At 40.7% G+C, this 25248-nt stretch overlaps 1 protein-coding gene across 3 annotated transcripts in view; it reads left to right on the forward strand.

The window, feature by feature from the left end:
* The first annotated feature begins 478 nt into the window (after nucleotides 1–478).
* Nucleotides 479–25248, forward strand: part of LOC127788502 (uncharacterized) — a 42628-nt gene continuing 17858 nt past the window's right edge. The window contains exons 1-9 of one of the 3 annotated variants that reach the window (XM_052316848.1): nucleotides 479–618; nucleotides 714–959; nucleotides 2007–2101; nucleotides 2202–2299; nucleotides 2418–2467; nucleotides 2663–2758; nucleotides 7928–8017; nucleotides 21264–21356; nucleotides 21489–21584. In XM_052316848.1, the coding sequence (XP_052172808.1) occupies nucleotides 750–959; nucleotides 2007–2101; nucleotides 2202–2299; nucleotides 2418–2467; nucleotides 2663–2758; nucleotides 7928–8017; nucleotides 21264–21356; nucleotides 21489–21584 (828 nt within the window). In that variant the 5' untranslated portion in view covers nucleotides 479–618; nucleotides 714–749. The other 2 variants (XM_052316851.1, XM_052316849.1) reach the window with 2 other exon arrangements.

The following is a 25248-nucleotide window of genomic DNA, read 5'->3' on the forward strand; positions in this document are numbered from 1 at the left end:
CAAAAAATTTCTTTATACTTTCAAAATGTTACAATCAGTTACGATTTGTTGTTATTTTATATAATTTTATATAATAATTTATATATGAAATACATAATTCTATATATATACTTTTAACATATAAAAAAATGTAAAATTTTGTATTAATCAACCAATAGATTGTATAAAATTATGTAAAATAATAATAAATTGTAATTGATTGTAATATTTTAAAAGGGTAAAGAAATTTTTTAATATAATAAAAAATACACGGGATAACATAAAATTATGTAAAATAATAATAAATTGTAATTAATTGTAATATTTTAAAAGTGTAAAAGAATTTTTTAATATAATAAAAAATACACAAGATAAGTTACGCATAAGTTACGCATAAGGGATTTCATATAATTTACTATAAAATATTTATTTTGTGGCAAAATATGATCGATCATATTTACATTTATGCCCTACACTCGTCGCCATTCGCGTTCTGGGCATGCGTGGTACCAACCTACGACTTGCGTATTGAAGACGGGACGACGCCATCTCTGCATTCGAGGTTGCTGCATCCTGTATCAATATTTGCTTCCCATTCCAAGCCATGTGAAGTACTTACCTCGGCCCCACTGCACGCCGGTATCAGTCTTTGTTACTGTACGATTGTCTGCTTCATTTTGATTTCGAGCTCTCTCACCCACAATAAAGTCTTATCCTTCTTTCGTCTTCTGCAGATCCCCGCCGCCTAAATCAAGCTGCAATCTCCGTTCATGGCAGCTTTCGCGATGCACTTACCGGTGATTGGGGCCGGTAGGATGCAATGTGGTCCCAGAAACCTGACGCTGCATGCGACGGCCTCCTCCGAAGCCAGCCGGAGCGGCGACAGTGGGTTCCCCTCGTTTCTGCCCAAAGAAGTTAACAAAATCAAAGACCCGTGTGCTCGGACCCTGGCTCGGAGGATCCAGAGGCTTCCTGTTCAGGTATCCGTTGTGTTTGTTTGGGAGGTGAGGAAGGAAAGTAAAATAAATAATCGAATGAAAATAAGAAGAAAAAATGTTTTGATGTTCATTGTCGCTTTGTTTGCGATTTTGTTCTTCTTTTTTTTTTTTTGGGTCCGGAAATTACTAAATCAAAGTTACTTTGCTTCTGTCTTTCATAAAGTTTCGAAGAACTTTTTCCTTTCATTTTCTTGAAAATCACCATTGTACAATTTCTACTCTTAACGAGGTTTAATTTCCTTCAGTGTTCCTGAGATTTCTTTTCAATTTTTAGTTTTACATGGTTTGTGGGGCAAAAGTGTTTGTTTCTTGCCCATAGATACTGTGCTTTTTCTTTCAATCATTTGTAGCACCCAAAAAGAAAAATCATATAAATAAATTGAGTCTCTCGTGAATAGATGAATGCAATCGAAAACAGTATTAGGAAGGAAGCCTAGTGATTTCTCAATTACAAAATTTTGTGTTTTCTTTCAAGCACTAATATTTTCTCTCTTATTATGATGTTCTCTCTCTCTCTCTCTCTCTCTCGTTTCCCTGCCTTCCGTACGGATCTTACACAATTTTCTGGCCACTGAAACTAATTTTGACTCAGAAATTAGTTTTCTCTGTTCCTGTTTAGAATTAGACTATTCTCAGTCCTTAAGCCAAATGGATTTGGCTAATATTAGTAGACCCCGCATGGCCGCATAGGCTAAGTAGTATTACAGATTTACCCTTTCAACCCCATTGAGAGGAGGAGATTATTCTCTGAACTCTCAGCTTAAAGCGAATTTTTGTCTTCATGTTTATAATGTTCTTATCATTGAGGAAACAGCTTCTAATATAAGCAAGTGTGAAGCTACATATAATTACATACCTCTCTTGGCTCTTGCAAAGCAGGGAGCCTAGTCCACTGGGATGATCTTTTTTCAAAATTTGAGGGAAATGATGCTACTCCAATTACTTTTTGACTCACTTGTGATCTTGAACATTGTTGGTCTTTTGTAATTCCCTATGTTGAGGAACTGATCTTTGTTCTAAATGTTCCAGATTGGATGTTCCGAAAGTTGTATCATGAGTAGTTGTGTGAAGCCAATAAGACAAGGTGAGACCAATCCTGTGGTTCTTCTGCACTGTTTTGACAGGTTTGTACTACCACAAAACCATTCTGTGAGTTTTGACAAATATCATTCCCATCTGAGCCTTTTATTTCCTTCAGTTAATTGAGCCCTGCTATATCTGTAGCTCTTGTTTGGAATGGAGATGCACATACCCTTTGCTTGAGGAGGCTGGTTTGGAGGTTTGGGCTGTCGATGTTCTTGGATGGGGTTTCTCTGATTTAGGTTCATTCCCTACATTTTACCCTTGACTGCAATTTAGTTGTTGGACCATATTCTATCTTTTAATCACCAATTAAATTGCTGTTGTTGCATTGTTTTTTTCTCATTCTCTCTGTACTAGAAACACGTCCACCATGTAATGCAGAAACAAAAAGATATCATCTCTATCAGGTATGGCTGTGAGATTTACTTGTCCTTGCCTCTCAGAATTTTCGCCATTACCACATTTTTATACTCCCAATGGCAAGGTATTATTTAAGCTTGACATCCTGTAAATCTGTTCATTATATGATTGGATGTGGTTAGAGTAGGTTTTAATTTCACCTTGTGGAACAGTCAATTTATTTTCTCTCCTCTACATTGTAGCTTTGGAAGTCCCACATTAAAAAGCCAATGATATTGGTTGGACCAAGCCTTGGGGGTGCTGTTGCAATTGATTTTGCAGTCAATTATCCTGAAGCTGTGAGTACTTGTATTCCTTTAGCTTTATAAATTATAACCATTGTCCATGGTACATGCATTGACTATTTACTCTAGCCAGTACTTTCAATTTGAGAAGTTTCTTTTTAAATTTTAACCAACATGCTGTCATGACCCTAGGATTTAGCTAGGGTCTTAGAAGGAATTGGAAGGAATTTGGGGAAGAACAGAGAAGAAATGAAGGGGGAGATTGAACAGAATTAGGGAGAAAGTTAAGAGAAATGAGAGGCAAAATGGAGAGAAATTTAGAGAGGAAAATAGAGATTCAATATCAATTTCAGCATAATCATCTCCTCTTACAATGGCCTTTTTATAGGCATAGGTAGCCCCTTAACTAATTTCTAACAGCACCCATGTGCTCCTAACAAACAACCAAATATTTTCTAACAAACTAATATAAACCTATTACAATACTACCCCTTTATTATATCTCTATCACAATATTACCCTTCTATTATATCTCTATCACAATATTACCCTTCTATTATATCTCTATCACAATATTACCCTTCTAATCCTCCTAGGGACATGACAATTCCCCCCCCTCCTGAAATGTTTCTTGTCTTCAAGAAACTTATTACCACCTAACCGTTGCTTCTTTATCCAATGCCCATCTTCACCCAGTGGTTTCTTCTTCGCTTTTCCTTCTTCTTATCTTGTTTTTCACTTTTCTTTTGTCTTCTCTTTTCTTTCTCCTCAGCAACAACAGCATTATGACTTGCTGCCACACCAATGGAAACATGAATGAGCAAAACATCAAGGGTCTCAGTCCCTTCAACAAAGAAGTCCTTCCCTTTCTTCCTTTCATCTTGTTTCGCCTTATCCTTCTGCGTCCTTCATTGCTCCAGATGCGCCGTCAATCCTAGAACCCCATCCTCCAACTCTTCAGGCTGCAATGTTAACTTTGCTTTGTCTTACGTGCCTGTGCCAATGACATACATGTGGGATGTTCCAAGCAAGATGCCCGGTGCAATTCTTTGTTCCTTCTCTTTAGACTCCTTATTTTGCTGTTTCAGGAGATCAAGGGCATTAGGAGTCTCAGCACTAGTGGTAGTGCTTGAGAGACTGTCCATTGATTGAGGCTGCTCTCTTGCATGAAAATTACCCACTGAAAATGCAACATCATTCGGCTACAATTGAAACTCCATTTGTTTCATGTGTGCCTCGCTTCCCATGGTCGACATCTCACGGACATGACACTTGGAAGACCAAGGGATAGGGGTTCTATACATACCGCTCTTCACTGATTCGCTGCTATTAGTCATTGAACTTCTAATCACTAAAATTGTTTGCCCCTGCCTTCAACTCGGATCTGTCGGAATTGCCGGAGGTCATTGGAATCTGCTTCGCACTTCCAAGTTCAACCTCAGCTATCAGCCCAAGCTCAATCAATTCACCGGAGTTGTCGAAAACTCTATCGGACTAGCCAGGCCAAGTCGCTTTCAAGCCTTCTCAACCTGGATTTTAACTATGGAAATTGATTTCCCTGTCTTAAACTCAAATCAAAATTGCAGCCAAAGAACAACTACTGCCCAATCACCGTCCAGGGGCTCCCAGCACAATTTGCAATCGTTTTTTGATTCCAAAATCTTCAGAATTCATTGCCAGTTCAATCGCTACGTCCACTGCCGAGTCCAAATCACCACACCCACTGTATCGAGACCATAGTTACCTGGTTCGTGGAACGTCCGGTACGCGGAACGCAGTACAGGAACATGGTACGTCACTTTTCCCGGAACGCGATACGTGGGGGGTAGGCTTCTTCGGTTCGCTACTTAGTTTTTTAAATATATTAATAATAATAAAAATATAAAATAAATAAATATTAATGTAATAATTATAAAATTATAAAATTAAAAAAAATAGAATGAGACGTGAACTTCCAATAAAAAGCTTTAGCCAACAAAATGAAATCACAACTCACTGGAGAGGCCAAGCTTTATTGTCTCCACCAGCTGATGCAACTGGGAGTCCACCAGCTGATGCGACGGAGCAAGAGAGCTAGAGAGGCAGCAAGTGAGAGACCGAGGGGAGGGTCGACGGCCGACGAGGGTGAGCGACGATCGAGGGCGAGGGGGCGAGGGCGAGGCGGCGCAGGCGAGCGACGATCGAGGGCGAGGGGGCGAGGGCGAGGCGGCGCAGGCGAGCGACGGAGCTAGAGAGAGGCAACAAGGAAGAGCGATTGAGCGAGGCGAGTGACCGAGGAGGGCGAGCGAGTCAGCGACCTCAACGTATAGGTGTCAAAAGGGCCGGCCCGGCCCTGCCCGAGTCAGCCCACAGGCTTTTTAAACGGGCCGGGCCGGGCCGGGGCCCTTTTGCCATGGATAGGGCCCGGCCCGGCCCACGGCCCCCCTACAAAGGGGCCGGGCCCTTAGCCCACAGGGCCTACCCGGCCGGGCCCGACCCTTTTTTTTTTAAATAATTTTTTAAAAATAATACATATAATATATACATATATAAATATCAAAATAATACATATATAAAAATTAATTTTTTTCTTTTTAAAATATTTTTTGTCTTAATTCTTAAGTTTTAAATATTATTTCATTATTTTATATTTCAATATTCTATATGCCTTATAATTTTTCTTGTGAATTGATATGAAAAATAATGTACATATAAAAAGGATAATGTTTATTTATAATTTAAATATATAAAAAATTTAACTTAAAAATTTTAAATAAATTGATGGTTATTATTTATATATATTGCGAAACTAAATTTTTAGTATCCAATATCAATAATTACTAAAGAATAACAAAATTAAAAAAAAAATGAGTAAGGGCCTTATGGGCCCGGCCCATAAGGGCCCAACGAGCCACGGGCCGGGCCGTGGGCCTAATTTTTTTGGCCCAGCCTGGCCCGTTTGAACAGTAACGGGCTAGGCTGAGCTGCCCACGGGCCGCCCGGCCCTTTTGACACCTCTACCTCAACGACAATCTGAGTCGTTCGACAAAGGCACGGAGGCCGGAGCGAGTGAGAGCGAGAGACAGCAGCCGGCAACGAGCGAAGCGAGAGAGGGAGAAGGGCAGAGCGGGTGGGCGGCGGGCGCTTGAGCGAGAGAGGGTCTGAGGAAGGGTTAATGGTGGGCCCCTGAGTGTAGGCCAAAATTAATGGCATCAAAGATCCGGGTCTTCATTACAGGGAAACTGGGACGTGTCCCCAAGCGTTCCAAGACACAAACGCACCGCGTTCCAGTGCGAGTGTACTGGAACGTGGTTCCCGGGGGGGAGGGGCGTATTAGGTAACTATGATCGAGACACTCCAGATTCGATTCCGAGATTCAACCAAAACTCTCCTGGTTGTTTCTCGGTCTCGAACGCCAAACACACCAGAATATTGGAATTGCGCTAGATCCCTAGGAATCGCCTTTGAAGTGAGTCTCGTCCTCGCCTTAAGCAACCCGACTCGCCTTCGCCACTACTACTTGAATTCGCCAGACGATGTGCAACTGTAGGCCACGGACTTCCGGGAACGCATTTGACAGATTCCCTCACCAATCGCGAGCGTTATCTGTTTGCGATGCTTCAAGTATGCTCGCCTATCGACCCACTCCAATTGCAAATGCTCCTCTGTACTGAGATTGATGATGGGCTCTTCCGATCCAAATGAGCAGCACATCATTGAGCCCCAATCGGATTTGCCTTCAAATCGGAATCGCAACTGTAGCGACTAGGAAAATATAGTAGCGAATCAACCTACTGCTCCGGAATTCAATAGTTGAACCTTCCGCTTTTTCTTCCACAACCGAGGTCGCCTTTCTTGATCGAACAACACTTCCGAATTTTTCAAGTCGAGAGCCACTCCTCTGTCAGACTAATTGGAATCGAATTCGCTGAATTTAGTTCGCTCCACCTAAAGTTCACACCCATTGTCATTGAACGACTCAATTGTTCGATTAATTCCACCGTTGCTTCTGGTTTTCGAAGTCGTCTTCAAAGTCCGATAACCAATCTTGCTTGCGTTGGACAGCAGCCGTCCATTCCCGTCGGAAATTAATCAACAAGAAAAACCGCCGAGGAACGGTGCTCTGATATCATTTGTCATGACCTTAGGATTTAGCTAGGGTCTTAGAAGGATTGGAAGGAATTTGGGGAAGAACAGAGAAGAAATGAAGGGGGAGATTGAACAGAATTAGGGAGAAAGTTAAGAGAAATGAGAGGGAGAATGGAGAGAAATTTAGAGAGGAAAATAGAGATTCAATATCAATTTCAGCATAATCATCTCCTCTTACAATGGCCTTTTCATAGGCATAGGGCCTTAACTAATTTCTAACAGCACCCATGTGCTCCTAACAAACAACCAAATATTTTCTAACAAACTAATATAAACCTATTACAATACTATCCCTTTATTATATCTCTATCACAGTATTACCCTTCTAATCCTCCTAGGGACATGACACATGCATAGATATGTTGTACTGCCTAGCTCATTTGGCTCTTCCAACTGTTAGGAATGTCTCTGACTTCTCTATAAAATGAAAATCTTCACTGGTTTTGTCGAAACACAAATCTCTTATATATCACTTTGTCTTAGAAATGCTCAGGATGGAATTACTAGTGCTACTACCTATTCCCAGTTGGGTGCATCTGAATTATTCCTTAAAAGCTTTTCCTCTCTTCATATCCCCCTTTTTGTTCTGGACCTGATTGAGTTGAATATGCTGTGCTGGGACTTGGAAGTTAGTATGGAAGAAAATTTATCCCCACCTACTCTATGGATTTGATATTGGCTGATTGGAGATGCAAACATATACATTACTGCAATCATGGAAAGCTTCCTTCCAATCCTTGGGTGATAGTAATGCTGCTTTAGAAAGGTGGCTCCTGCAGTTTTCGAACTAGATTAGTGTAAATGTAGAAGGTTGATCAATGGGAACTGGATCCAAATGCCATTTTTTATTTTTAATCTTGAATTTTATGGTTAATGCTTACTCTTTGAGTTTTATATTCACAAGTCTACATATGCAGAGATGTATGAGATGACTATAGTACAAAACCTTACACACCATTATAAGCAACATCTTTATAAATTATGATCTAACAATAGATGCTTTTATGATTTGCTTCCACTATGATGCTAAAATCTTGCCACGTAATCATGGATGATGGTTCTTATGGGATGCATTACATTCTCTCTACATCACAGGTGAAGCAGCTGGTTTTAATTAATGCAAGTGTATATGCAGAGGGCACAGGACCCCTAGCAAAGTTACCTAGAATAATGGCCTATGCAGCGGTGAGTCTACTATTGTTGCAACCTTAAAACTGAGGGCCAATTGTTCTCAAGAATGATGGGACTCTTACTGTTGGCAATAAGTTTTTATTTACTTGTGAGTTGGTATAAATGCTCCTTGCATGCATGCTTTTCTTGTGGTTTTAGTTGGTATAACCAATCAATATGGAACAAAAATGATATCTTCACACACTCAACCTAATCAACCTATACATCTTATATACACAACATCACTAACCCTCCCATTATTCAAATCAAAAAGAAGAAAAAACACAACCCCTAATTTGTGGGATCATTTGTCTCCCACTTCCTGCACTCCCCCTCAAACTGGAGAATAGATGTCAATAATTTCCAGCTTGATAATACAGATATCAAAACTTGATTTTTGAAAAACTTTGGTTAGAACATCAGCTTCTTGAGACTTGGTAGGAATGTAGGACAAGATAATAGTCCCATTCTTAATCTCGGTGTTGATGAAGTTTCTGTCAATCCTCACATGTTTCATCTGATCATGTTGAACTGGATTATGGAATACACTGATAGCTGATTTGCTGTTACTGAACAACTTCATAAGCCCTGTTATTGGCATGTTTAAATATGCCATCAATCTTTGTAACCAAATGTGTTCACATGTTCTTTGAGTTATGTCTCTACACTCTGCTTCTGCATTTCTTCAGGCAACCACGAACTGTTTTTTGCTTTTCCATGTTACTAGATTACCCCACACTTTTGTGTAATACTTGGTTGTTGACTTGCTATCATCAACAACTCCTGCCCAGTTTGCATCTGAAAAACCAACATCTTTGACTCTAATCTTTTTAAACAATAACCCTTTGCCAAGACTTCCCTTTAAATACGTTATAATCTGATTTGCTGCTTCCATATGGCTTTTTGTGGGAGCATGAGCTAGCTTACCACGCTCACACTAAAGGCAATATTTGGTCTCGTGAGTGAAAGGTAGATGAGTTTTTCTACCAAATGCTGATAGCTTTCTTTATTTATTGAAGGATCATTATCTGAAACCTTGTGTTTCCAGTTACGTTCCAAAGGCGTATTATAAGGTTTACACCCAAGTTTTCCTATTGTCTTGATCCTAGGAGATGAGCTAGGGTATGAAAGGAAGATCGAGAATGATAAGAGAAGAATTTGGGGAAGAGATCAGTTGAGAGGGAGAAATCAGCAAGAAGATAAGGGAGGAGATCACCAAGAGAGAGAGAGAGAGGGGGGGGGGGGGGAGAAATATTAGAGAGAAAATAGAGTATTCAATTCATTTTTCGCATATCCCTTTCCTACAGCTGAGGCAATATATATAGCCTCACTTAGCTTCCAAACAAAACTCTCTAACCAACTTAACTACAAGACAAAAAGGGAAAATAACAGAATAACAATACCCATGTGCTGTAACCGAATTACAAAAATACCCCATAACTGTAATTGTAACTCAATTATAGCTTTGCCCCTATAATACCCAAGATTGTGACAATTCCGCCCCCCCCCCCCCCCTGGAAATGTTTCTTATCCTTGAGAAACTTATTACCACCTAGCTGTTGCTTTTTTATCCAATGCCTATCTTCACCCAATGGTTTCTTCTTCGCTTTTCCTTCTTCTCATCTTGCTTTTCCCTTTTCTTTTGCCTACTCTTTTCTTTCTCCTCAGCAGCAACAACATTATGTCTTGTTACCACACCAATTTCAGCCATTCGCCTCTTTCTTAGTGCCGTTAAAATTGGTTCCAAATGTGTCGTCAGCCCTACAACCCCATCCTTCTCAATTATGGACAGAATTTCAATTCTCTCTGCAGGTAAAAACCTGTACATTACCTCCAACTTTTCTTGCTGCAATGTTACTTTTTCTTTGTCTTGTGTGCCCGTGCCAATGACATACATGTGAGATGTTCCAAGCAAGGTGCCCGGTGCAATCCCTTGTTCCTTCTCTTTAAGTACATGGTGAAATTGGCATTCGGAGGGATCCGAGAGGTTTAAGATTAAGAACAAAAAGTTTAGAGGGATATTTGGACATAAAGGGGGGAAGGATGTAGAGAGAAATGAGGGAGAGAAGTAGAGAGAATGAGGGGGAGAATTGTAGAGAATTATAGATAGATAATCAGATTTTCATTAATCAATTCAAGCATATTCATCTCCTCTTACAATGGGCCTTTTTATAGGCATAGGTAGCTCCTTAACTAATTTCTAACAGCACCCATGTGCTCCTAACAAACAACCAAATATCTCCTAAGAAACTAATATAAGCCTATTACAATATTACCCCTTTATTATATCCCTATCACAATATTAGCCCTCTAATCCTCATAGGGACATGCCAATTTCCCCCCCTTGAAATGTTTCTGATAGGATACCAGATAGCAAATCCAAACAACAATCAAATATCAATAGTTTCCAATACTTTTCAGCAGAAAACACGAACAAACCAGGGCATTCGAGAGGCCCTTACTCTCCCAATTCTTCTATCAAAAACTAGCTTCCCTCTCCCTCTTCTTCTCAGCTCTTTATACCGCTCCTCTACCCCTCTCTAACTGAATTCCCTTGCACATGCAGATTATTCCCTCAGTCTATGGATTACAAAACTACCCCCCCATGCGCACATGCTGGTTGTAACAACTTGCATGTGCTAATTCCCTATTCTCCCCTTCATGTTTGCTGGTCTTTGGTAAGTCCAATACACCGGTGGCCTATCATTACTCCCCTCCCGCACTTTCACCTTGTCCTCAAGGTGAAAAGTAGGAAATTGTTGCTGAATCGTAGGGCTCCCAAGTGGTCCAGGACCTACTTGGGCTTGGAGTATGTGAATCTTGTCTTCGATTTGCTGGGCGGTCTCCATGATTTGCAATAGACCCGATGGCTGTAACACCCTAACTTCTATCCTGATTTTTGGCTTCAACCAGTTAACAAATGTGCCCTCCAACATGGCCACTGAAACTTCTCCTACCTGGGCCGCCACTTCCCGATCAACCTTAAGGAACCGCTTGGCAAGCTTATTCAAATCCGAATACTCTTGAGTATCACGTCGGCTCATCACAAGAAATGGGTGATCATAGCACTGGCCAAGACACAATAGTAGTTCCATAATAGAAGCATAATTATGGAGAACTCGTCCTTGCTCAACAAATTGGTCAAATTTCACCTTGGATCTTTTAAACAAGGCCTCGTATAAATCTTTTTCAGCCTCTGTGAGTTCACCATAAATCACCTTAATGTCTACTGGCGGAAGAACTCTAATTGGCCTTAAAATTGACTGCACCAACTTAAGTCCTCTCTTATCACCCTCCTCGAAAGGCCTTTGGACAAGTTTATTCCACCATGCCCACTTCCCCCATGGTTCCACTCTCAAAAAACGAAGGAGACTGTAAATGTCCTCCAGATTGTTCTCATCAAAAGTGGTAGGAGATGGCTGGACCCTTGATGGCGCCCCAATCATCGATACGATGCCCTCCTTGGACGTTACTAGATACGCCTTCCTCGACATCAGATTCTTGATCTTCTTCCTCAGCTGCTTCAATGCCTTGGCCGCTTCCAGTCTCGTCTTGAACTGGACGAAGCTGTACCCCTTGGTCTTGCCCATGACCCGGTCGAAGATGACGTTGCAACTCTCTGTCTCGACGCACGACTCGAAGGCAGAGGCTAAGGTTTCTCGGGTCATGTCCCATGCAAGGCCGTAGACGACGAACTTGCGACTAGATATGTCGCGATCCGCGACATCGCGGAGGCGAGTGAAGAGGAAAGCGCCAGGCACGGGGGTGCCGACAAGGAAGTTAATTCGCTGGTACCTGGTGTAGGGCTCAAGAAGTTTCTGGATCTTTTCGGGCTTGGTCTCACCAGAGGAGGAATCATCGTCGGCGTCCAAATCGAATTGAATTGGTATCGCGGTGTCTTTGGTTGGGACTGGAGCTTGGTATTTCTAAAGCTTCTTCTTCTTCCTGCGTTTCTCCTTGACGCTTTTGCTGTCACCTTGTGGTTGTCTAGTCACCGCCTTTTTCTTCTTCGCCTTCCCCTTCTTCGCCATTGCTTGAGCAGAGATGCGATGGCGGCGCCCTATGGCTTCGTCTTTCAGGTTTGCTTTCTTACCCACACGAATCTCTCTTCGTCTCCGTCGCTCCCACTGGGCCCATGGAGGTGCAGCACCCTCCAAACACAGTGTTGCTGTGTCCGTCTTCTCGTCAGCCAACACCGCAACTCCCAACCCCTCACCCATCGCCTTAACGAAGGCCGAAGGCCAGTGTGATGAGGTGGGGCTGGGCATCCCCCATTTTTGTGCCATCATCGGAGGAGGCAATATCACTGCCCGCTGGTGATTCGAAATTGGGGATGACGAGGCTTGACCTTTGTTTGGGCCGGGTCCAACAATCCTTCCACGAATCACCAGATTCATCTCCTCAATTGGTTGGGCTAGGTCCATCATCTGCTCCAGCCCAATCGGCCTTGACACCCTCATCTCGGCTCGGATGACCGGCCCTATTCCGTTGATAAAGTGGCCCTCCAGCGATGCCTTTGGCATGCTTGTGAGCGGTGAGGTCAGAGTCTTGAAGCTAAGGCAGTAGTCCTTGACGGAGCCCCACTGTCGACACGTAAGGAACCTCTCCTCCACCGTGCCTTCCTGTGCGGTCCTGAACCTATCCCTCAACATCGCCTTGAGCTCCGTCCAGCTCCTCACCCGTCGTCGTCTTTGCTCCCACTGGAACCATGACAGAGCTGCTCCTTCAAAGCATGAGGCCGCCGACTCCAACTTCTCCGCATCGGACAGCTGGTTCACCAGGAAGTAGCACTCAGCCCTAAAGACCCATCCATCTGGATCATCTCCCTCGAAGTTGGGTATTTCCAGGTACTGCTGCCTTCCGACACCATCGACCCAGCCGCCCCCTTCGCCACTTCTCCCTCCAGCTACCGGCGTTCCCTCCCTTGACACGGGCGAATCCGCAGGTTGGTCTTCCTCATCATGCTCCCCCTTTCTCTCTCTCTCTTGCTCCTCCCGTCTCTCCTCGTTCTTCCTCTTGCTCGCCCGCTCCTGTTCTTCCCATCTCACTCGCATCCTCGCAAACAGCTCTAGCAGGTTCGCTAGGTGTCTCTCCATCTTTTGAAACGCACTCCTCATGGCATCATCTCCCAGCGGAATGCCTTCCACCCTTATCTCCGAATCACCGACTGGATCAGTCAAGTTCACCATTAGGATCGAAACGCTCTGATACCAAATTGATAGGATACCAGATAGCAAATCCAAACAACAATCAAATATCAATAGTTTTCAATACTTTTCAGCAGAAAACACAAACAAACCAGGGCATTCGAGAGGCCCTTACTCTCCCAATTCTTCTATCAAAAACTAGCTCCCCTCTCCCTCTTCTTCTCAGCTCTTTATACTGCTCCTCTGCCCCTCTTTACTGAATTCCCTTGCACATGCAGATTATTCCCTAAGTCTATGGATTACAAAACTACCCCCCCATGCGCACGTGTTGGTTGTAACAACCTGCATGTGCTAATTCCTTATTCTCCCCTTCATGCTTGCTGGTCTTTGGTAAGTCCAATACACCGGTGGCCTATCAGTTTCTTGTCCCCAAGAAACTTATTATCACCTAACCGTTGCTTCTTTATCCAATGCCCATCTTCACCAAGTGGTTTCTTCTTCGCTTTTCCTTCTTCTTATCTTGTTTTTCCTTTTTTCTTTTTACCTTTTCTTTTCTTTCTCCTCAGCAGCAACATCATTATGGTTTGCTCCCACACCAATGGAAATATGAATGAGCAAAACATCAAGGGTCTCGGTCCCGTCAACAAAGAAGTCCTTCCCTTTCTTCCTTTCATCTTATTTCGCTTTATCCTTCTGCATCCTCCATTGCTCCAGATGCGCTGCCAATCCTACAACCCCAGCCTCCAACTTTTCGGGTTGCAATGTTAACTTTGCTTTGTCTTGTGTGCCCATGTCAATGACATACATGTGGGATGTTCCAAGCAAGGTGCCCGATGCAATCCTTTGTTCTTTCTCTTTAGATTCCTTATTTTGCTGTTTCAGGAGATCAATGGCATCAGGAGTCTTAGCACTAGTGGCAGTGCTTAAGAGACTGCCAATTGATTGAGTGCCATCCTCCACTTTCTCCTCCCCAATCTTTTCTTCCATGTACTCCTTAGCCTTGTCCATAGCCAAGACCAAGGGAATAGTATGTTTAAACCCTTTCATATCTTCAGTAGGGGCCTCTTCCAGTGGAAACACTTTTACTTGCTGGTAGCTGGAGTACACCAAGGATTTACTTTCAACAAGGCTGTCCTCCTTCGGCTGCTCCACTTTAAGGAATTCATCCTTGTTAAAACTCCCGCGATAATCATCAAAGTATTCAATAGGAAAGTTGTGATACTTCTTGATTAGTATCATTGCAAACTCCTGTAGCTTCTCGCGGAACATGCGACCAAATTCCTCGCACTATTCATGAATCCCATTACTTGTTCTTTTGTCCCTTCGGCTAGATTCATTCTCAAACTTCTTTCCCCATGTTTGATTCTTCTGGTCAACTGAAAATACAGCATTTTTCTGCTACCATTGAGGATCTAATTGTCTGATGTGGGCACTGCTTCCCAAAACCTCCCTAGTAGGACACCCCACTAAAAATGCAGCCTTCTTTGGCTGCAATTGAGGCTTCATTCCAACTGAAAATGAAGAATTCTTCTGCTGCAATTGAGGCTCCAATGGTCTCCTAAGTGCACTGCTCCTCTTAGCCCATTTTTCATAATCAGCATACTTTGAAGACCAAGGAGCTATATATATACATACTGCCCTTCTTTGCTTCTCCAATTCCAACAAAGTTAACAAGAATTCAAAGTCGAAATTACCTCGTGTTTACCTTACTAGCAACCTAGAATTTGGTTGGAATTATTGCCTACGGAATTCCTCCATTGATTTGCTGCTCAATCCTTTCTTCGGAGCCACAGACAAGTCGCCTTAAGCCATCTCAATCTGGGCTAGAACTATTCGTTCACCTCCTACCACCCAATCAGTCTTGCAATCTTGGACTTTAGCCTCTTATAGTTTGGCCAAGACCCCACATAATTTAATGGCAGTAAGAGGAATCGGAAGCTAGGCAATGGCCGAGATCCGTTGCTAAGAAGCAACAACCAAGATCGCTTGGGTTTGCTTGCCTCAATCACACACAGCGACTTGGATCTAGCTACTAGGACAACTGTAATTTACACACTGCTGGAATTGAAGGCTAAGGATGTTCATGAAATTGGCCGAGGGTCACTCACCTGTGGCGCCTTCCAAGTTCGAACTGAGGGGGCTCGCTTGCTTGGAGATTAACACCTCCCAGCGCCTACCTGCCTTCCAGATGTCCAGAGTCCCTGGAACACCTCTTGAATCTATTTCACCTTCCTTGTTCGTCTTCAAGATCCGATTGAAACTGTTTGGTCTTGCTTGCCCACAACACCAAGTCGCTTGCACCCCCAGATTCGTTCGTGGACCTCGTTTAATGCCAAGAACACTACCGGCCTTGCTCGTCTCACCATGCTGAACCCAATTGCGATTGCCCAGTTCTTGGTTGGAGGAATTTGACCGGAATTCTCTGGGTCTGCCTCGTTTTCTTGCTCTAGAAAGAATGGCCTGCCACAATTCTACCTGAAGTCCTGCAGAATTTGGGTTGGGTTCTGATTGCTTCAAGCTCGCCCTTAAAAAGTCATCAGAAGCACCGTCGAAACGCTATACCAAGTTGTTTCCCAAAGTCAGACAATTTTTTGTTGCTGCTTCGCTTAGCTTTCAAGACTCAAGCCAAGAATTACTTACTTGTTCAAGTTTGCTGGAGTCACCACAATTCACCGACCGACCTTTAATTGTTAGTACTTCCTTTAATTGTTAGTACTTTGCCCGGCCTATCTTGCTATCGATATCGCTGGAGAACTTCCAGGAATCACAACTAAGGAACGTGGCTCCTCGTCAAATCTTAACAGCGTCGGAAAATGAACCTGAATCGTTCGAATTACTACTCGATTAATTCCACTGATAATCGAATCAAAATCTCAGCCAATGATTGACTGCTTTGATACCAATTTGTCATGAACCTAGGGTTTATAACGGGCTGAAATTGGCATTCGAAGGGATCCAAGAGGCTTAGGATTAAGAATAGAAAGTTCAGAGGGATATTTGGACAAAAATGGGGGAAGGATGTAGAGAGGAATGAGGGAGAGAAGTAGAGAGAAAATGAGAGGGAGAATTGTAGAGAGATAATCAGATTTTCATTAATCAATTCAAGCATATCCATCTCCTCTTACAATGGGCCTTTTTATAGGCATAGGTAGCTCTTTAACTACTACAACAACAACAACAACAACATATCCAGCTTTTATCCCAGTATGTGGGGTCGGCTACATGAATTCTAGACCCATGTACTCCTAACAAACAACCAAATATCTCCTAACAAACTAATATAAGCCTATTAGAATATTACCCCTTTATTTTATCCCTATCACAATATTACTCTTCTAATCCTCCTAGGGACATGACACCTATCTCCTTAAGTCAAGTGCATACTTTCTTTGTGAAATGAAGATCCCTTTGTAACTTCTTGCAACCTCCATTCCAAGAAAGTATCTAAGTTTCCCAAGATCTTTTACCATGAATTTAGCTTGAAGTCTCTTTTTGAGATTTCCAATCTCCATTTCATCATCACCTGCGATTATCATATCATCAACATATACAATGAGTATTGCTTGTTTTCCTGAGTTATTCTTCTTCACAGACAAGGTGTGATTAGCTTGGCCTTGGTTGAATCCAAGATCCTTCATAACAGTGCCGGACCGTGTAAACCAAGCTCAAGGTGATTGTTTCAAACCATAAAGGGCCTTTTTTAGCTTACATACCTTGTTTGGATCTCTCTTTTCTTCAAATCTAAGAGGAACTCTCATATATACCTCCTCCTCTAATGTGCCATTGAGAAAAACATTCTTAATGTCAAGCTGGTGTAGTCTTCAATCTAAATTAGCAGCAATAGTCAAAAGAACTCTGATTGAGTTAAGCTTGGCAACTAGTGCAAAGGTTTTTTCATAATCAATTCCATAGGTTTGAGTAAAACCTTGTGCTACTAGTCTTGCCTTATGCCATTCTACATTTCCATCTGATTTATACTTCACTGAGAAGATTCATTTACTGCCAACTGTTTTCTTCCCTTCTGGCAACTTCACCATCTCCCAAGTTTCATTATCATTTAATGCCTTCATATCTTCTAGCACGGCTTTCTTCCAATTTGGATCTTGAAGTGCCTCGTGAACATTTCCAAGAACATGAATCTCATCAATTTTTGCAAGAAAGGCTTTGGAATTTCTTGATAACTTAGTATATGCAACATAATCTGATATAGGATACTTGGAATTTCTCATACAAAGACCTTACCTCATTCCTTATGGCAATCGGAAGATCAATGTTATCGGTAGGTTATTCTTCCTCACAAGATGACTCTTTTTTCTCATCCTCTTCTTGATTATCCGTGGTAATGGGATCTGCCATTGGTTCATGCTCTTGAGTGCATTAGAGTTTATGGTCTCCTAGAGTAAACTAGAATTGGTTTTGGGTCTATAGTATTAGATTCTCCCCCTTGGGGGTAGAAGGTTTGATTTTTGACAAATGAAACATCACACGAGATCAGGAATCGTTTTGTAAAAGGATGATAGCACTTATAGCCTTTTTGTGTGTGGAGGAGTAACCAAAAAAGACACATTTGAGAGCTTTAGGATCAAACTTGCCCTGGTTGGGTTGAACATCATGGACAAATACTCCCAAACACACGAGGGTTAAGAGAATTATGAACCTGAGAGGAAGGAAAGACAAATAACAATGCACTGACGGGTGTTTAGTATTGAAGGAATTTGGAGGGAACACGATTGATAAGAAATATTGATGTAAGAATGGCTTCATTTCAAAAGGAGTGTGGAACATGACTAGCAAACATGATGGATCGAGCAACTTTTAATAGGTGACGACTTTTTCTCTCAGCAACCCCATTTTGTTGAGGAGTATATGCATATGAACTTTGATGAAGTATCCCATATTTTTGGAGATATTCATTTAGTTTATGGGAGAAATACTCTCTACCATTATCTGTTCAAAGAAGATGGATAGATGACCGGAAAACATTTGTAACAAGCTTGTGGAATTGTTTAAATATTGTAGTCACTTTGGATTTTTCTCTGATCAAGTAAACCCAACATACTTGGGTATGGTTATCAATAAAGGTAACAAACCATCGTTCCTCAGTTAAATTTAATACTCGTGATGGTCGCTACACATCACTATGAATTAAATGGAATGGAGTAGAAGGTTTGTATGTGTGAGGTGGAAAAAATGCATGAGTTTGTTTGGCAAGAGTACAATGATCACATTGAAATGACGAAGGATCTTTATTAATGAACAAATGAGGGTACAAAAGCTTTAGATAAGAGAAACTCGGGTGTCCTAATCTATAATGCCACAATAGAACATTAGAATTAGAAATCGAGGAAAAAATAGTAGGTAATTTTGTACTTGAAGGAGAACCAACACTTGTCAAATAATAGAGACCGTTTCGCTCCTTAACATTCCCAATTGTCCTCTTCGATGCCATCCTTAAATTTACAAGGAAAAAATGTTACTAAACTGTTCAAATCCTTTGTTAATTTACTCACTGAAAGTAAATTGCATTGCAGATTTAGAACATGAAGAATTGAATTTAATTTCAACCCATTGAGTTCCATATCTCCTCCCTGTTGCTGTGCACATGGACCCATCTACTACAATAATACCTACATTTTCCTTACATGATCGATAGTTATTGAATCCTGTTTTAGAGCTTTTCATATGGTCAGAAGCACCTGTGTCCACTATCCAAGTATCACATGAGTCTTTACATGACAATAAGAAAAAAATACCTTTATGTGATGTAAGCACTGCAGAACTAGTAGAGATTGAGGGGACAGTTTTGGAGGCATCTGTAGCTGGTGAGGAAGTCATTAGTTTTCAAAGATGTTCCATCTGGTCTTCTGTGAATGGTTGAGAGGGCGCACTAGTTGTTATCTCAACTACATAGGCATTATTTCTCCTTTGGCTTCGTGGCTTCCAATCTGGGGGCTTGCCATGAATATCCCAACACATGTCTTTGGTATGGTTGGGTTTCTTACAATGCTCACACCACAATCGTTGGTCATTTCCAGAAGTTCCTTTTGGATTGTATCATTCATTTCGATTTGCTGCTAAAGTAGATCCCTGAACTGCTATCTCGGTGGATGAGCTTTGTACTGGAGATGTCATTACTTTCCTTCTTGTTTCTTCACGCCGGACTTCAGCAAACACCTCCTTCAGTTTTGGTAGAGGCTTTGTGCCAAGTATACGTCCTCGAACATCATCAAGGTCTTCATTCAGGCCTTATAAGAAATCAAACATTCGATATTTTTCTACCATCTTATTGTACATTACTCCATCATTCGGACACTTCCACTCAACATTGTGAAACAAATCGATTTGTGCCACAGTTCTGAGAGCATATTAAAGTACTCGGTAACAAATAATGTATTTTGTTGAGTGTTTTGAATTTTAGAGTGAACTTCAAAACTTTGAGATATATCCTCAAGGTCTGAGTACATCTCTTTCATTGCATCTCACACTTCTTTTTTTGTTTGGTAGAACAGGTACAGGCGCCCAACCTTTTGCTTCATCAAGTTTATCAACCATGCCATCACAATTGAGTTCTCTGCTTCCCATACATTATAGGCGATAGAATTTTAAGGAGGTGCTGCTGTTGCTCCTGTTAAATATCCTATCTTTCCTCTTCCCTTGATCACAAGCAACACTGATTGATACCACTCTCTAAAATTGCTCCCATTTAATTTATGAGAGGTGATTTGTATTGAGGGATTTTCAGAATGACCAGGCACTAAGGATAATTGAGGGTTAGAGATAGTCGGGATATTGATTTGGTCATTTTATCGGTAATAGTGGCCATTAGTATTCAAGTTGGTGGAGAGTTTACTGGTCAGAAGTCAAAGGGTTGCTGCAAACCAGATCTGAGATTGTGAAGTTCAGATCTAAAATTGACGGTCTGATAGGCTTCCACAAAAAACGAGGAAGAGGATCAGGATGGAAGGGGCAGCGAGTAGCAACAGAGGCTCGTTGGAGCACTAACAAGGTGGATAGTCGGCAGCTGCCGTTGGCGATGGCGGATGGCCACAAAACCACTGAGATCTGGAAGGACTGAGAGAGACGAGTCCAACGGTGGCGACGATGTCATGATTTGAGCATTGGAGAGAGAGATCGGAGCAACAAACAATCTAAGCTAATAGATCTAATGGCCGCGACGACGATGGTAGTGGTGGTAGGAGCAAACGATGGCTGGAAAGGCCTATGGCAGAAGGCAGGTGCAACGATGCGACTAGGAGGGGCACTTGATGGTTACCAGAGACGATGGAAGCGGGAAAACCTTCGTTTTCTGCGCTTGACGGCAACAACTAACTCGTCTGCTAGAGCAGTGGCAGATCGACGGCGGCTGCGGGTGGCTTTGATACCATATAACCAAACAATATGGAACAAAAATTATATCTTCACACACTCAACCTATACATCTTATATACACAACAACATCACTAACCCTCCCATTATTCAAATCAAACAGAAGAAAACCCATAATTTGTGGATCCTTTGTCCCCCATTAGATCCCATAATTTGTGGGATCATTTGTCTCCCACTTCCTTCAGTTGGGAAAACCAAAATAGAAGGACTTGACCAAATTAAAATTCATGTTTTATGGAAATAACTAGATTAAATTGTTTAGGGGAATGTTTTTATCAGGTTTCTAAACTATTCAATGGAATGTGATAATATTTGCACTGGATTAAATTCTAAATCCATAAAATTCAACACAAGAATCTTTGTGCTGATTTAAGTTGAAAGGATTATGGCCAGACATATCATATATGAGATTAAATTGATTAGAGGAGTGGATAAATGTTTGTCGGGTTTCTAAATCTTTACAATGGAATATGATAGTATTGCACTGGATTATATTTTAAATCCATAAAATTCAAAACAAGAATCTTTGAGTTGATTGAAGTTGGGGAGGCCATGGTCAGACCTATCGCACAGCCATCTATGGAGAATGAATTAATATAGAGTATATGCTCAACCAGCAAACTTTAAGGAACTTGTAGCCCATATGCAACTCCTTTAGGTCACATTGAAATGGCATTCCTTTGGGAGCTTAGCCATACCTAATCTTCTGATATCTTATCTTTGAGCAGGTCTCATTGTTGAAAAGCCTACCAGCACGACTGTATGCAAGTGTTTTGTTCTTCTACGATATACCATTAACTACAAGCTTGGATTGGACAAAAGTATGCATATTATTTGTCTATATATTGATTTGAAGCAGAAATTAGTGTTACTTTTTATTGATTTGTATGGAATTTGGCCCCAAATTATGATGTGAAGGATTTAATGGCATTATTTCTCTCATTACTGATTAGGTCGGTCGATTGCATTGTTTGTTACCTTGGTGGGAAGATGCTACTGTTAACTACATGCTTAGTGGGGGCTACAATGTTGTTGCTCAAATAAAACAGGTACTGGAGTATGTTCAAGTTTCATTTATCTAATTTCTTGTACAATCAAAAACAGTGGTTTGAAGCCTTGTCCTACTGCTATTAACTTGAGGAACACAAACAGACAGGATTATTATGATGATTTCCTGGTGCAATTTTTCCCCATTGATCTTGTGCTTGGGGCTGCATATGACCAGTCATACCTCAGATTCTTTCTTTTATGTTTTTATTTCTTTTCTTTGTTTCGGTTATCCCCTTCAACTGGTAAAGCTAATTTTATCTGGTGAGATAATATTTACCCCTAATACAGCTCATTCATAAGTGGCCAAACACTTGTAATTTGCAAATATTTGATTTTGGCTGGGGATGAGTTCTTAATACAAGGTTTGTTTGCCTACTCACATACTAGGTTAAAATTGTTGCCCACCAATTAATTCATTGAACAATTTGAAGCTATTATGGAGGACATATTTTCTCAAATGACAGTTCTTTTCATTTTTTGGACCTACTATAGTTTTACAAAGTATGCGTAGGATTTTGATATGAGAGTGGAAGGAATGGAATAAGTCTTTCGCAAAAGCATTAGAGGAATACAAAGAAAAACTTGGTGAGAAACTCTTAGATATGATATGAGTTATAAGTGACTTATGGAAGATATGACCATAAACATAAATGATGGTGAGCTAGAATTCATGTAATCTACTCCACCTAGTGGCATTAAGGCTTGATTGATGTGTTGTTTTGATGCAAGACCTAAAACGAAAGAACACGAGAGTAATCTCGATTACTCAAATCAATATCATTATTCAATTTCAATCATCAAAGTCTATCTTTAATTCTTGAACACAATTGAAAATTTTGAGGGATGGAAGGTTTACTCGAGTAAATAGAAGGATTTTCTTGAGTATTGGGAGAGTTTAATCGAGTAGGAAGAAAAACTTAATTAATTGTAAAATGTTTTCTCATCTTGCATGAAACTCAAGATGGGCTATATATACACAAGACCTCCTAAAAAATATCTCCTAAAATATAGGGATAAATATAGAAAAGTAAATTCAAACTAGACTTTGATGATAAAAATAATTAGGGAAATTTTTGAACTTATTGAATTGATCTTTCCTATTTTTTCTGGAACTGCCTCATCTCTTATCTGGAACAACTTTATCTCTTATCACGTCAGTTTGTATATCTCTCATCTCTTCTACCCAACCATCTTATCTCTTGATTTTCGGTCATGATAGAGATAATCTGGACCTATTTTCTTTAACTTTTCCAATATCTCTCCTCAAGTTGGTTAATAGATATCTATCAGTCCCAACTTACTTCGAATTGATTCAAATTCTTGTCTTGACATAGCCTTTGTAACGATATCTGCTTCCTGAGACTTAGTAGGAATATAGGAAAGACTAATACCTCAATTTTTGATTTCTTGCTTAATAAAATGCTAGTCATCCTTACATGTTTCATTTGGTCATGTTTCACCGAATTATTCACAATACTGATTGTTGACTACTTGTCATTGTATAGCCTAATTGGAGTAGATACAGATATGTTTAGGTTCTTCATTAGTTTCTTAAGCCAAATTACCTAACATATACCTTGAGAAATAGCTTGATATTCTGCTTCTCCACTACAACAGGCCACCACAGTTTGTTTCTTGCTTCTCCATATAACTAGGCTACCCCATAATTTTGTGCAATAGCCGGATGTGGACTTTGAAGGGAATCACTAATACGGTGGTATAGTTAAATTTTTTTTTTTACCGTGTATTAGATACATATAGCGGGATATAATATACACGTCATACATAGTGTGTGTATTTAAGCAACACACATATTCAACAATTAAAAACATAAATAACTGCATACCTGCTGTCCGACGTAAGATTGGGATACATAAACTATTTCTGTACTGAGATCGTGTTCGCTTCACGTTGTGGTAGTCCTAGTCTGTACACCTAGTATACAGTAAGGTACTGTTTCGATCACCTCTTCTCGTACTAGACACAGAGGATTTGCGTATTACCAGTGTCCATGTCTCAAAATTATACGCGTAACAATTAGAAGTATAATTTTTATGATTTTTCAAAGAAAATAGAAAGAAAAAGAAGAGAGCAGCGCCGAAAAAGAGGAGAGAGAAAAGGCAGAGGTCTTGCCTTTATCCTTTTATCCAATCTCCCCCCCCTCCCCTTTAATTTTTTCTTCTCCAAATCCAATTCAATTTGGATTCTGTCGCTACCCCCCCACCCCTCTATTATGCATGTAATAATTTAATATACTATGCACCATACACTATGCACTATTTGCAATCTGCCTCCTCTATTATGCATGTAATAATTTAATATACTATGCACCATACACTATGCACTATTTGCAATCTGCCTCTTGCAATCAATAATTGATTTCACACTATGCACTATGCATTATTATCATGCACTATTAGCAAGGGGGACTAAGGGTTAACTTTTTACCAACTATTTCCAGAGACATAATAGACATACGATATCGATATCAAACGCAACATTATATGGTGTGTGACTTTCTAGGTTCACTATCCGCTAGCAATTAGATAACACCGAAACCTTTTTCGGTATTGGTCAACCCTCTGACCCATCACCGGAACTTCTTCAAATCACGACGAAGTTCTGAGAGTTATTGAATAGCTCATAGCAGCGGTTCAAGACAGTATAGGTGACAGGGAAGTCTCACTTCAAGTGAATCTATTACAATTGATGATTATCGTGTGTTATAATCCTTCCATCACCTAATGTCCCGACTGAGTAAGAGTCATGAAGTGACAAAATCACAAACTCAGTAACTATGTATTAGATCTCATTAATGTGACTAGATGACACCTCATGAAACACCTTTCTTGGCTTTCAATCTGCCCTAATCAGGGACTGTTCCGTCACATCAATAGTAGATCACATAGGATGTTCACCCCATCAAATACCAACGAGGGCGACAGATCCTATTCCCAACACCTGTCTCCATATACCAATAATACGGAACCACATAGATGAGCGTTCCCATCTCCTGATTGGATGGTTCAATTCATTAGCAAATCCCACGCACCAATACACAATGGATGGTTTGACTCATTAGCAAATCCCACACACCAATATACAAAACAACCATGTTGGTTCAAGTCTAAGGATCAACACACTATTGCAACCTGATGATTTGACCATTATCCATCGTGTCATGCGGTCAATCATTGACACCACATTCGACTGATCGTTCTCCAACGACCATCCACAGGACTATTAATGACATCTCATGTCATATGGAGCATGACACCATCCTCCCATTAGTATTCTCATACTGAACGAGATAGTAACCTCTGTGTTATTTCATACTCGATTAATCGGAGTACTCATCTAAAGAATCTAAGGACTATGAATAGTTTAAGAAGTTCTGTTATCAAAGAATTATGTCACATAGTCTCAACACCTTAAGAATAAGATTCTTACACAAAAGATCTAGGGACTCATTCATATAAATGATTGGAGAAAATATGAATGAAGAAAACTGTGACTTTTATAGATTTATACAAAAATACAATTAATGCATTAAAACAAGTCTGCTAGATGTCATCCAAATATAGTATTAGGGCACACAACACTAACAAACTTGTTGTCTTCAATATAACAAGCCCAAATTGTATCTACATATCCCATAGTTAC

This window comes from Diospyros lotus, chromosome 13 (assembly GCF_014633365.1).
Source record: "Diospyros lotus cultivar Yz01 chromosome 13, ASM1463336v1, whole genome shotgun sequence".
In the NCBI taxonomy this organism is placed as follows: Eukaryota; Viridiplantae; Streptophyta; class Magnoliopsida; order Ericales; family Ebenaceae; genus Diospyros; species Diospyros lotus.